At 37.7% G+C, this 14,868-nt stretch overlaps 1 protein-coding gene across 3 annotated transcripts in view; it reads left to right on the forward strand.

The window, feature by feature from the left end:
* rbpms.S (RNA binding protein with multiple splicing S homeolog) overlaps window positions 1-14,868 on the forward strand; it is a 129,502-nt gene that overhangs the window by 49,591 nt on the left and 65,043 nt on the right. For all 3 annotated transcript variants that reach the window (XM_041579727.1, XM_018243477.2, XM_018243478.2), the window contains exon 2: window positions 12,274-12,351. In XM_041579727.1, the coding sequence (XP_041435661.1) occupies window positions 12,274-12,351 (78 nt within the window). The remainder of the gene's footprint in view (window positions 1-12,273; window positions 12,352-14,868) is intronic.

A 14,868-nucleotide genomic window follows, 5' to 3' on the forward strand; every position in this document is an offset into this window, starting at 1 on the left:
AGGTTCTATATGCCTGTACACCTCTTTTTTATGCAACCAAAACTTGCCTCCAAGCCAGGAATCAAAAAATACGCACCTGTTTATGGCCACTGGGAGCAACATCCAATGTGTTGGTGAGCAACATGCCACTCACAAGTCACTCGTTGGGGATCACTCTTCTAGAATATCAGTGATATGTCTTTTCTGCTGCAAATTAGGTTAACACAGAAGTTTTTATTAGATATACCAATTGCCATACCTGTATTGTAGCAGGCCATTTGTTGCTTGTATTGGGGTATATTTTACCATGTATATGACAAGCTGGTAAATCTATGCCAAGATACATGATATTGATTGTTTCATATGTCATGCTGGTTTGAAAATTTCAGTCTGGCTCAAACAAATGATTACTATGTTTGGACTTAGTCAATCAGATAATATCAATAGAGCAATTGCAAAGGGTTATGATCCTTACTGGTTTCCAGCTGTGTATTAACATTAATAGCCAGTCTGCTGACCAATAGTAATTAAAATTTTGTGTGCAGTGACAGAAGCATACCATTGAAGTAACTAGCAACAGAGATGGGTGATTTAGAGAATCTGGATGCCAGTTAGGCTACTTTGCCTATTTAAAAGTACCCATCAAAACTGAGGGCATGGTCGGGCATGCTCAGAACTGATCTATTTAAATAGGTATTTATCCTGAATGTGAATTGAATTGCTGAAAGTAATACATATTATCTTTATGTATTCTTTATTCAGAAGTTACTGCTTAGTAAGGCGTTTTACTGTTTTTCTGTACTACATCTCTCATGCTAATAAATAATGATGTTAGAAAATAACCTACATTGAACTGAACTGAAAGAATTACTTTTGGCTACTTTGACAAAAGAATAGTGATGGGCGAATCTGATCCGTTTCGTTATGGGCGTAATTTTTTGCGGCAAAACTTGGAGGAAAATTTTGCTCATCACTACAAAAGAACATTTTTAGAATTTTTTTGGTTTCCAGCTCTACTGCTTTAAAGGGACACAAACATATCTGTGATAGGAACACACTTCTCTTGATTTATGTGAATGAGGACCCTGGGCCTTCAATATTATTCAAAAACACCTCTGCTAATACCACCTGATCTGTGTAGATGTTAATGGCAATCATTTCCTGGAATATCTGATACTTTAATTTATTCTGCTGACAGAAATTTCCATCCGTTTTGTCAGTTCCGTCAGTTCAGTAAGCAATAGAATAGACAGTCAAAGTTTGTAATTTTCTAATACAAAAAGCCAAAAAAGTCAGATTGTTTCCACAGATTATTTTCGAAGTTTTGAAATATTTACAATATTTACAAAATATTTACAATATAATATAAATATAAACAATAACACTGTAAGCTCTTTGGGTCAAGTATGTATCTTCTTGTTTCCTTCAGATAATGTATTTATATAATGTTTATTTCAGTCTGTTCGAAGTTCCTTCATATATTTTGGCAATGGGAAATGCTGTGTATATTTGTAGTAGTAAATAAAGAAATATGCATGAGAGGGTAAGCAGGGACCTCGATTCTGGGATGGCAGTGGATGGCACAGGGCTCTGTACTAGGTCCCTTGCTTTTCAACTTGTTTATTAATGACCTGGAGGTGGACATTGAAAGTACTGTTTCTTTTTTTGCAGATGATACTAAATTGTGCAGAACTATAGATTCCATGCAGGAGGCTGCCACTTTGCAGAGTGATTTGTCTAAGTTGGAAAACTGGGCAGCAAACTGGAAAATGAGGTTCAGTGTTGATAAATGCAAGGTTATGCTCTTTGGCAAAAATAATATAAATGCAAGTTATACACTAAATGGCAGTATGTTGGGAGTTTCCTTAAATGAGAAGGATCTAGGGCTTTATGTAGATAACAAGTTGTCTAATTCTGGGCAGTGTCATTCTGTGGCTACTAAAGCAAATAAAGTTCTGTCTTGCATAAAAAAGGGCATTAACTCAAGGGATGAAACCATAATTATGCCTCTTTATAGGTCCCTGGTAAGGCCTCATCTGGAGTATGCAGTGCAGTTTTGGACTCCAGTCCTTAAGAGGGATATAAATGAGCTGGAGAGAGTGCAGAGACACGCAACTAAATTGGTTAGAGTTGTGAAAGACTTATATAATGAGGATAGACTGTCAAGTTTGGGGTTGTTTTCTCTGGAAAAAAGGCACTTGCGAGGGGACATGATTAAACTTTACAAGTACATTAGAAGACATTATAGACAAATAGCAGGGGACCTTTTTACCCATAAAGAGGATCACCGTACCAGAGGCCACCCCTTTAGACTAGAAGAAAAGGACTTTGTCTTTTTTCAACCTGATTTAACTATGTAAGTGACATTTTCAGTAAAGTCATGTAAGGTTGCTAACTAGTATCCTTTGAACATTAGACCAAGCACTTATTATATAGCACTTTATTCAGTTTGCCAGGGAGGAGATTTGAAAGTTACAAGGAAATTAGCTTGAACAGTGTTTGCTCTTTATGGTATCTTTGCGCCCTTCTAGCAAAAAAAATCTTCTTGTGAATGGGGCACTGTATTTCACAACTAGATGCCTGAGGCTATAAAGGTTTGTTTTAAATCTCCTAGTGAATCATTTACAGTCAGCTTGTACATGCCCGTTATCAGATCTGACAGGAAATAGCACTGTACTTGAAGGGGTGGTTCACCTTTTCGTTAACTTTTAGTATGTTATGAAATTGCCGGTTTCCAGCAACGTGTTATTTGGTCTTCATTATTTGTATTTTATCATTTTTGAATTATTTGCCTTCTTCTTCTGATTCAAAAACAAATGCTCTCTAAGGCTACACATTTATTGTTATTGCTACTTTTTATTACTCATCTTTCTATTCAGGCCCTCTCCTATTTATATTCCAGTCTCTTATTCAAATCAATGCATGATTGCTAGGATAATTTGGACCCTAGCAACAAGATTGCCAAAACTGCAAACAGGAGAGCTGTTGAATAAAAAGCGAAATAATTCAAAAACCTCAAATAATAAAAAATTAAAACCAATTGCAGATTGTCTCAGAATATCACTCGCTACATCATACTAAACATTAACTTGAAGGTGAACAAGCCCTTTAAGAACACAAGAGTAGGCACTGTTACTGATCTTATTGGTCATACTATCCATTATCCATGCTTGGAAATTTTAGAATGGCAGATTTGGCACAAGAATTAAGAAGCAAGTAAAAAAAAAAAAAAGTAAATTAAGTTACATCTAAACTGACTTTTAACTTTAAAAATTGCACAACTCCTTTTTCTAGACAGTCACAACATTTTAGTTTGTTTAGCATTACCCTTTCACGTGACCTCTTACCAAATATGTGTCTTTTTCCTTCTCTCAAGAATTATTTGTTACCCAATGTGATGAAATGCCTGCAATATGATTCCATGGGAGAGATGAATTTTTCCATAAAGAAGTTGGCTTTGTTAGAGCTTGTGAAATAGCACTGTCAGAGAAAGTATTTATTCAGCTATGAATTTGCAGTGGCAGTATTTTTAGCCTGTTTTCTATAAAGACACTAAATATCTATATTTAGATAGATAGATAGATAGATAGATAGATAGATAGATAGATAGATAGATAGATAGATAGACAGACAGGCAGATAGATACATAGATATATAGATACATAGCTAGACATACAGATAGATAGATAGATACCTCCTAGATGCATGTACTCTGTCTATGCATCTGTCACCCTCTCTTTCAAATAATCTACCTCTCGCTTTTGTCTGAATATCTCTCTCTAATTCTTTGAAAATCTCTCTAAATATATCTATATATCTTGTTTATGTTTTTGCTGATCTCTGTCTATCTTTTTATAAAACTGATATACAGACAGATAGATACATAGGCAGCTAAAGATTATTGGTATCCTATTGTTTGAAGGGTTAAACATAATGAAAAAATACCAAAATGTTAACATAGTCCAAAATGCATTCCGACAAGTTAGAATTGATCATGAAACGACACATAGAAAGCTATCATGTATTCCTGTATTCTGTATACAATATAAAACCACAATGCTCTATATTTTGGCTATAAAGCATAACATACTTTTAGGACCATCAGGAATGAATTAATGAGATTTTGTGACCTGACTCTGAAGCTGTAACTCTGCCATACCTTTTGTTCTGGGTGATATCATTGATTAGTTCATTGCATTAAATATCCAATGACAAGGAGATAACTGTATCATTAATCACTGTTAAGGCCTTAGTTGTTATACTTTCAGCAGAGTAAGTCTGTCTGTGCATAGAAAGATCTCCATACTCCTACACTGATCTTTTTTTTCCCTCTTCCTGTAGGATCTATTCTACAATAATGACTCCTTTGTTGAAAAGGAAAATAGGGTTATTGTTATATCCTTCTACTTCACCTTCTTAATCACCTTGTTTGTTTTTCTTTATCAGTGCACCCTTTCTTTTTGCTAGTTTCTATTCTGACCTCCTTTATTTATCTTCTTTTCCACTGTTTAATTATGTCCTTTTCATTGTTTTGCTGTGTTTCTGCCTTTTTAGGTTAAGGCCACACTGGGCGTTTTGGGGAGATTTGGTCGCCTGGCGACTAATCACTTGTCTTTGCGACGACCAATCTCCCCAAACGCCTTCCCTCAGTGCCGGCTAAAATGAAAAACCGCTAATCATAAGCGGTGGTTCGTTTTCCGAAGTCGCCCGAAGTTGCCTCACGAGGAAACTTCGGGCGACTTCGGAAAACGAAATGCAGAGAGAGGGAAGGCGTTTGGGGAGATTGGTTGCCGCAAAGACAAGGCGATTAGTCGACAGGCGACCAAATCTCCAAAAAAAAAGCCCAATGTGGCCATACCCTTAAAAAACCTTACCACTTAGTTTTTGCAGGGACCGGAGGGTGGTTGGAAAATGAGCATGTTTAGTATGAGACCATGGAGAAAGTGGAAAGACATGTTTGACAGGGAATCATAAAGATAATGGATGGATCAGATGAATACCAGGGCAACATGTTTAATACAGGTATGGGATCCATTATACGAAACTTACACGGAGCTCAGAAGCAAGTTTGGATAGGAAGTTTAACAAAATGACATGTTAGGCTAAACATCAGACGGGGCTAAAAATCGGCCTGCTGAAAAACGCAGCAGTGTCAGCCTGTATGCTGGCATACCCTTTAACTTAGCCTAGTTGCAGATACATGCGTCGGGTTTCAGTTAAAAAATGCACTGCGTGTGTCTGCACTCGGGCCAACACAATTGTTCCTGGTATGGGATCCCTTGACAACAGTCAGGGGCAGATTTACTAAGCTTGAGTGAAGAATTCGAATGGAAAAAAATTTGAATTTCGAAGTTTTTTTTGGGTACTTTGACCATCGAATTGGTCAAATTTGATCGAATCGAATGATTTGAATGATTTGAAGAATAAATCGTTCGACTATTCGACCATTCGATAGTCGAAGCACTGTCTCTTTAAAAAATACTTCATGCTTCGCCACTTTAAACCTACCGAGGTGCAATGTTAGCCTATGGGGACCTTCCCCAGCACTTTTCTAAGTTTTTAGATCCAAGAATTTGCGGTGAAAACCTTTCCTATTCGAGATTCCAATTCGAAGGATTTTACTTAGAGGGTCGAAATTCGACCCTTGATAAATCATTCGATCTAACGATTTTTTTAAATATTTGCGGTAAATCTTTCGATATTCGAAGTCGAAGGATTTACATTCGGCAGTCGAATATTAGGGTTAATTAACCCTCGATATTCGACCCTATTTAAATCTGCCCCTTATAGTTATTTTATAGTTTTTGAATTATTTGCTGTTTTTTTCTGACTCAACTTTCAAATGGGGATCAATGACCCCATCAAAAAAACTGCTCTTTAAAGAATGAATTGTTATTGCTGCTTTTTTTTTTACTCAGCTCTCTATTGAGGCCATCTCCTATTCATATGCCTGTGTCTTACTCAAATCAATGTATGGTTGCTAGCGTAATTTGTACACTAGCAACCAGATTGCTGAAATTGCAAACTGGAGAGCTGCTGAATAAAAAGCTAAATAACAAAAAAAAAACACAAATAAAAAATTAAAACCATTTGCAATTCATCTCGGAATATCACTCTCTACATCATACTAGAAAGTTAACTCAAAGATGAACAAACCTTTAAATTAGGCTTATGCCAATAATTTTGACATACCTTCCAACTTGTTTTCTTATGGAATACTCCTGAATTAAGGTAATAGCAGGGGTGCGCCACCAATGAGGCGAGGCTGCAACGCTGGAGAGGTTTCCAGGGGCGGCAAAAAGCCGCTCCTGGTACCTTTAAGAGCCGAATTTCTGGTTTTTATACCGGAAATTCGGCTTTACTAATGCCAGAGAGCGCAATTGCGCTCTCTTGCATTAGTGTTCCTGCCTCCCCTCCCGACAGGTAAGTCGGCGAGGGGGGGCGGCATTGCAGGAGCCGCCTCAGGCGGCCCTTAGGTAAGAATCGGCGCTGGGTAATAGGAAATAGATTGCCCGAAACAGATCTGATTATTGGTGTTCTGGGTTATGATCCAGGTAGAAATAGTGTGATTTAGACTAATCAAGGCTGTAGCTAAATTGTGCTATAGATTTTTTTCTGAAATGTTGGTAGATATCACAACTTCCATTGCAGTGATACTGCGAAAATGATATTGCAGTCACTTAACCCTAATTAGCCTGTAAAAAGTCAAATTGTAACATAATCTGATGCATGCTGGACAATATGCTATCTGTAAATCTATTAATTTATAAGTCATGCATGAAATTCAGTATTTCATAGCGGGTTGTTTTTAAAGTTTTTTGGGCATGTTTCTATGTTACTATGTTTCAACCAAGATTTGAAATGTACAACCTAATTGCATCATATAATCCCAAGAAATCAAAAGCTTCAAAATAGCTTGGCTTGTAGCCAGAGACATGGGTCAGTGCCCAGCTCCTTTGAGTCTACATTTACAAAAAAAGTTTTGGAGGAGGGATCAGACAATGTCTTATTACTGACCAACATCTCTTTTCATTCTTTAAACAAATCATTATTTGGAAATTAACTTAAAATGAAAACTGCCAAAAAAGATGGTTGTAAAATGAATCTTAATCATATTTAGCTACATATTTACTTAACAAACAGTGTCAACGTTTTAATCAAAATGTGTCTAAAAAATAAATATTACTGTTGTTGGATGATTTCTCATTATAGAATAAAGGCTTATCATTTTATTACATGCTGGGATGTGGGCAGGTCCCTTTTTTTTTAGATTTAGAATTTCAAACATGAGGACTGGATATTCAGGTTTATCAAATTGAAGACCGACCAGCCAGATGTTGCCTCCATGTGATTCTTTTTAACCCCCCCATCCGGTGTTTGGCATTAGACTTAATTCCCTTAACATGTGGAAAAGTGGATAATCAACTTACCCATAATACTCTTAAGGCAAAAATAGCCATTATTGGTGATACCAAAACATGATCCATGCACTGGTTAGAAAGACCACTTCTATCAGGTTTGTTATGCATATTGCTTTTTAGAGCAAGAAAAGTAAAATATTATCATTACCTCCTAAAGGCACACAAAATATTATCCTAGATTTAATTTTTACACTTAAAACAATAAATACAGTAAATAGCATACATATCAGACATATCAACGTTCAAGTTTTATTTGTTTAGCTACAGATAGATATTTCTCAGTATTTTTTCTCAATGCTTTTTGCTGCTTCAGTGAAGCAATAAGTTTTAACAGTGGAATTCTTTCTTTGGTCGATATGTTAGGTAGGACCTATTAGCACTAACAAGTGTAACCTTGCAATCCAGACAGTGTACTCTGGTTGCAGTCAACATAAGGAATATGAGAATAGCACTAGGAGAGCAATGAAACAAATAAATCATCACTGTTAGTGTGAGTGGGCCTCTTGGTTTTTTATTCTTCACTGCTCTCCAAGTCCTATCCGCTCAGAAGACAAGTGCCAATATCTTGCACTGATGAGATCTAAAGAGATCAAAACAGGCTGCTTTGTCATGTGACTTGTGCCTGCACTTTAGGAGAGAAATGCTTTCTGGCAGGCTGCTGTTTTTCCTTCTCAATGTAACGGAATGTGTCTCAGTGAGAGATGGGTTTTTACTATTGAGTGTTGTTCTTAGATCTACCAGGCAGCTGTTATCTTGTGTTAATGAGCTGTTATCTGGCTACCTTCCCATTGTTCTTTTGTTTGGATGCTGGGGGGGAAAAGGGAGGGGGGTGATATCACTCCAACTTGCAGTACAGCAGTAAAGAGTGATTGAAGATTGACTTGGGGCAGCTGGGAAATTGACAATATGTCTAGCCCCATGTCAGATTTCAAAATTGAATATAAAAAAATCAGTTTGCTCTTTTGAGAAATGGATTTCAGTGCAGAATTCTGCTGGAGCAGCACTATTAACTGATTCATTTTGAAAAAAATTTTTTTCCCATTTTTTTACCTTTTTGGTTTTAAGGTAGTGCTATGTGTGTAGCATGCAATACCTTTTATTTTAACAAGACTTTCACTGCATGGTTAGACAATAGTAGATGATAACTGAAAGTTGACAAGCTTAGTAAAATAATGAAAACCTCGGCAGAAGGTCTGAAAGATTTAAATACATTTTTTAAGACTAGCAAACTATCCAGGCCAACAGTGAATTATTTAGAATTTGATCAAGAGAAAATTTTGGTTTGCCATATAGTAGTCTGAAATGAATTTTCCACTTAAATTGTCAGTGGCTTGTGGTATTGAAACAGGGGATATGCTATATTTTGAATCTAAGCACCTGTAAAAGTGTTTCAGTTGCCCTGTAGTATAAAATGCTCTGTAGTGTTTATATTTTAGTTTAAAAGGTAGAAAAGTGTTTCTTATTTTCAGTAATGTATATTATTTGTCTTTATATGCATATGTTCTGATTTTAGTTAATTAAAGTATTGGCTGAAATTTCTAAGGGTGGTGGCAGGCATAGCTACTGGTGAAGATTAGCCGCCCAGCGATGAAACGCCTCTTCTTCGGGCGACTAATCTCCTCTAAATGCCTTCCCGCCGGCTAGAATGTAAAACAGCAGCGGGATGGCACTCGGAAAGCTTCATTTCCCGAAGTTACCCGAAGTTGCCTCACGTGGAAAATGTTAGGGTTCAAGCACACGGGCAGATCCGGGGAGATTTAGTCGCCTGGCGACTAATCGCCTCTTCTGTGGCGCGACAATCTTCCCAAACTGCCTTCCCCTTGCCTTCCGCCTTCTATAATGACAAAACGCTTGCTATAATGTCAAAACGGCAGCGCCAATGCACTCGCGTCGAAGTCGCCCAAAGTTGCCAAACTTTGGGTGAATTCAGAAATCGTAGCGACACGAGTGCATTGGCGCTGGCGTTTTGTCATTATAGCAGGCGGCAGGCAGGGGGAAGGCAGTTCGGGGAGATTGTCGCCCCGCAGAAGAGGCGATTAGTCGCCAGGCGTCTAAATCTCCCCGAATCTGCCCATGTGCTTAAACCCTTAGATGTGTGAAGCATATGTTGACACTGAAGCAGTAAACAAACTGGTAAATGATTGCTAGAGTTAAAATATTCTACTTAAATAAATCGTGGCTGGTTATTCATTATGTTTTGAAGTGGTCCTGGAGGTCTGAAAAAAGCAATCGCTGGCCCATTCTTCTTAATAAGTAACTGATTGTTTCCTTGCCAGAATCATTAATGTCCTTCTATATGCTTTTCATTCTTTTCCTTTCATCGTGTTGAAATTTGGAATAGTCGCCGTAAAGTTAATCATTTCAGAGAAGGATTTAAGGATTCAAAACTTTCTTGTTTTTTGATTTAGGAAAAATAATGTTCTCCTTTTTAGGGGGAAGAGAGGAGATGAAAGATAAGAATGCACCTGATCTTGTAAAGCTGTTTAATTTCTTTTTTGTAGTAGCTAAGTAAAGACAACCCCTATATGACCCTTCGGCCTTAGATCTGAGAAGAACTTTTAGGCAAAGTGCTATTTATGTTTTCAAGTGATCTAACCATGTGAAGTATGTTTTCTTTTCCTGCTTAATATATAATTAAACTTTCTGTGCACTTACATTGGTTTGCCGAAACCATATGAACAGTTTCCAAAGGTGTATAAAAGGCATTAACTGTATAACATTTATTATCTGGAAATCTGTTATCCAGAAATCTCTGAACTACTGCATAGCCTTGTTTTTGTCCCATTACTTCATTATTTCTGACAGATTGGCTTTTAGCTTTTATAATAAAACAATAAGTAAACTGATAGGTACTTGGTAATAACTAAGCTACCATCAATCACATTTCATCACAGAAAGACTTCTTACACTGAAAACCCAGGTCACAAGCATTTGGATAATATATTCCATATCTTGTACTATTTTAGTTTAGTTTAATTAAAATACTTGGGCTCAGGGTCAGACTCAGTTGGCAGGACACTTGGAAAAACCACGTTGGGCCCCACTGACCTAGGCCCACTCGCTGACAAATACTGTGGACACCCCCACTCCAAATCCCAAGGCAGACATGTGCAAGAGGAATGCAGGCTGGTGTTGGAGTTAAGGTTTCAACTGGAGTCTCGACTGTGGTGGGGGGGCTTGTGGGATGGGGTCTCGTGAGGTGAGGGGGAACATGGGGGGCCCTAAGGTGGTAGCCCTGTGGGCCCCATACACCCAAGTCTAACACTGCTTGACTCTTATGTTTTTAATCAAATATAGCTTAAACACTAGCAATATAAAACATTTATGCTTCCTGTACACCAATAATGATAGCAAACATTTGAGCTTGGCTTTGTATAATATGTATTGTATAAGAGTTGTTCTGGCCCTGGCTGGGGGCCCATTTATGTGTCATACTCCTGTATTAATTATTTGGGAGTACCTTAGTACATGAACTGTGCACTAAGTGTGATGCATTTTGGCAATATGATGAAGTGTGTTTGGGTGGGGTTCATTTCTCTCTCTCCTGCAATCCAGATACAGGCTGTTTTTAAATGGCTCCTTATTAAATACAACTTTGTATTTGTGTGGCCAGTAGCAGAGAACTTTCATGGTGCAAGTGATTATATAAATGATTGCTAAGATCTCTATGAATTGGTGCAGAATGTGTTAGTTTGTTAAACACTTTATAGACTGCATGCAGAGTCCATAAATAAGTATAGAATGTGTTGTGGGGTATGCTATGCTTGCCATGCACTCTATACTCACCCTTTACAATGTGAGCTCAGTTATTGATGCTTCGTTTGAACACACTTTTTGCCTATAGATCATGGTTTTAGATAATTCTTGCACGAAACAAGAAATTAGAAACAGCTTCCTGGTTCTGCCAAATCACTGTTTGAGGAGGAGTCGGTAGTAAAAAATGGATGTAAAGGCAAAAAATAAAATCCCATTTTTACTTTATTTAATGAAAAAGAGATCTATCTCCAATATACTTTAATTAAAAAATGTGTACAGTTTTTATAGGACTGTATGCAGTGAAATTCCCCCTTCATTTTACTTGCTCTGACAGCTGCAGAGATCTATTTCCAATATACTTTAATTAAAAAATGTGTACAGTTTTTATAAGACTGTATGCAGTGAAATCCCCCCCCCCCCCTTCGTTTTACTTGCTCTGACAGCTGCAGAAACTTCAGACGGTCCCAAACTGCAGGGAAATTATCATACTTTTATGTGGCAGGGGGAGCCCCCCCACCTTACTTCCCTGACTTTAAGCAGCTTTGTTTGTTTCCCTATAAAGCAGCTGGCGACTATGTAGAGATTTGTATCTGCAGACCCAGTGCAGTCTGCTTATTCTGATTATTAATCTGTATCAGCTTCTATGGCAGTTATTATTTGACTTGTGCTGTTTTGATCATTTATTATGATCCCTAAGCTTAGCTTCCCAACTGAAGCCCAGACCACACTTAGCATGTGCGTAGTCTTGGTCTTGCAAAGATGTTTACAAAAGTTACAACAGCCCCCATCATTTGTTTTATTAGGCTTCTTGTGCAGTAAGCTCATGTTTAGTATACAAAATACAGCATTTCTAGCATTATTATAGGCTTTAGGTGTGTACTGTCCCATTAAAACTTAAATGCCTGAACATTCTTTATGTGCTACATATGCATGAATATTCTTCGTGTGCTTCATGAAATTATAAAATATGATCAAACTCTCTTCAAGGAATGAGGTGTTACATAATGCAAGCTAGAGCACAGTGCATTGTGACAACTGTAACTACACATTGCAAGTCTAAAATGAGTGTTTTCCTCTGCTTGTAATATCTAAAGTTTGTTTATTTTTCTCTTTTAAGGTGAGGACTCTTTTTGTCAGTGGCTTGCCTTTAGATATCAAACCTCGGGAGCTCTACTTATTATTCCGACCATTTAAGGTATTGTATAATGCCTTCATTAAAACAATTTTGCACTAGGAGTTGAATGGAATCATATGTATAACTTTGTATTGAGAAGTAAACTAATATTCATTATTTACCTATTTTTCCATTGATAGGTACAGTATAATAATGATAATAATCTTAGATATTTAAGGCAGAATTCTTGAATCAAGTACTTTGCTCAGGAAGTCCATGCCTGATGTAGAAAAATGTGATTATTCATCATCATACACAGTTGAGGACAGGTGTATTTACAGTCAGAACCAACACTTGTAACACAGCTGTGAACTTTTGCAATGTATTACATCAAGTGTTAAAGTACATCTATAAAAAAGCCCTGATCAAATATATAGTTGTTGGGGTGTCTGGTCTGAAGATGGCTGTTGCTTTTAATACAATGGAAACATGGCTAGGAACCCAGAATACTTTTCTGTCAAACATAGCATGTCTACCATAATCTAGGCACATATAGCATAGTGGCAGTCATGTTCCAGTTATTGCTTTATCCATAAGACACATTATTGTGTGTTTAAAATATGCACACTGTTTGCATAGATACAATCACCACTCTACGCCCTACTTGTTGTTCACTAAATCTATTGCATTCTCTGCCCCTAGCCCCTCACCTTTTTTTTCCAAGTCCCAGCCTGTTTCCAAACTTTTGCACTCAGTTCTGCAGCCTACTAACAATAAATCTCTACTAGCAATAAACCTCTATTTTAAATGACCTCCTACTTAGTACCTACTTCCAAACACTGCCACAGAGCTAGCATCTTCCTTTTTAAACTTTCTGTACACCTATAAGCTTGCCATCTCATTGTAAATCTTGACTGCCGATGTCTCCCTTTGTTTTGTATGTTGGGGAAATTGACCAACTCATAAGGTCTCCCTATAGTATTTAATGGACAGAAACATTTTGTAAGGTACATGGTATAAAATACTGTTCTGCTAAATGTTTTACCCCAGTATATTCTAATTTGGGAGAAGTTCTGGTTACATAGTTACATAGTTAAATAGGGTTGAAAAAAGACCAAAGTCCATTGAGTTCAACCCTCCAAATGAAAACCAGCATCCATACACACACACTGACCCCTACATACACTCACATAATCTATATATACTAATACACTAACTATAGATTCCGGCTTAGACTGGGGGGTCTGGGGCCCACCGGGGCTGCTGTTTCGGGGCCCCCCTCCAACTCCCACCCACCCATACCACAGTTCACTCTGGGGCCCCTGCAGTGAGCATGCATGCCCCCCACGTGCGCTCACTCTCGTGCAGGAAGAGTGTCTGGGCTGGCAGGGCCCACCAGTCCAACCACCCAGTCCAACCTGTATAGATTTAAGTACCAAATAGCCTTGGATATTATGCTTGTCCAAGAAATCATCCAAGCCACTCTTAAAAGTACAGAATCGGCCATCTTAACATCATCCGGCAGGGCATTCCACAACCTCACTGTGAGCAACCACCTACACTGTTTCAAATGAAAGTTCTTTTCCTCTAGTCTGAAGGGATGGCCTCTGGTGCGGTGATCCTCTTTATGGGTAAAAAGTTCCCCGCTATTAGTCTATAATGTCCTCTAATGTACTTGTAAAGTGTAATCATGTCCCCTCCCAGCATCTTTTTCCCAGAGAAAACAACCCTAACCTTGACAGTCTACCTTCATAATTTAAGTTTTGCTTCCCACTAATAAGTTTAGTTGCATGTCTCTGCACTCTCTCCAGCTCATTTATATCCCTCTTATGGACTGGAGCCCTATAAAGAGGCAATATAATGTTTTCATTCCTTGAGTCTGTTCCCTTTTTTATGCAAGACAGTACACTGTACTATTTGTTTTAGTGGCCACAGAATCACACTGGCCGGACTTATCTACAAAAAACCCTAGATCCATTTTGTGTATAACTTGCATTTATATTATTTTTGCCAAAATGCATAACCTTGCATTTATAAACATTGAACCTCAATGCCCAGTTTTCCAATTTAGTCAGATCACTCTGCAAAATGACAGAATCCTGCACAATTTTCTATCATCAGCAAAAATAGTGGCCACTTCCAGGTCATTAATTTACAATTTGAAAAGCAAAGGACCAAGTACAGAGCCCTGTGGTACTCCACAACACTGATCTAATTAGAAAATGTTCCAATACCACCACTTTTTATAATCTATCTTTTAGCCAGTTTTCTATCAAGGTACGCATTCTACGTTCCAGGCCAACTTTCCTTAATTTAACAAGAACATACTGTGTGGTATTGTATCAAATTGTTTAGAAAAGTCAAAGTAGATAACATCCACTGGTATCCCAGAATCAAAGTCCATGCGCAGCTTCTAATAAAAATAAATTATATTAGTCTGACAAGATCTTTTTTGCATAAAACCATACTGGCACAAACTCAGTATTATGATTTGCAATGAAGTCAAGTATCTTATCCCTTAATACCCCTTTCCTACCATTGAAGTCAGACTAACTGGCCTTTAATTTTGAGGCTGAGAACTGGATCCGTTTTTGAATA

Source organism: Xenopus laevis, chromosome 1S (assembly GCF_017654675.1).
Source record: "Xenopus laevis strain J_2021 chromosome 1S, Xenopus_laevis_v10.1, whole genome shotgun sequence".
Classification (NCBI taxonomy): Eukaryota; Metazoa; Chordata; class Amphibia; order Anura; family Pipidae; genus Xenopus; species Xenopus laevis.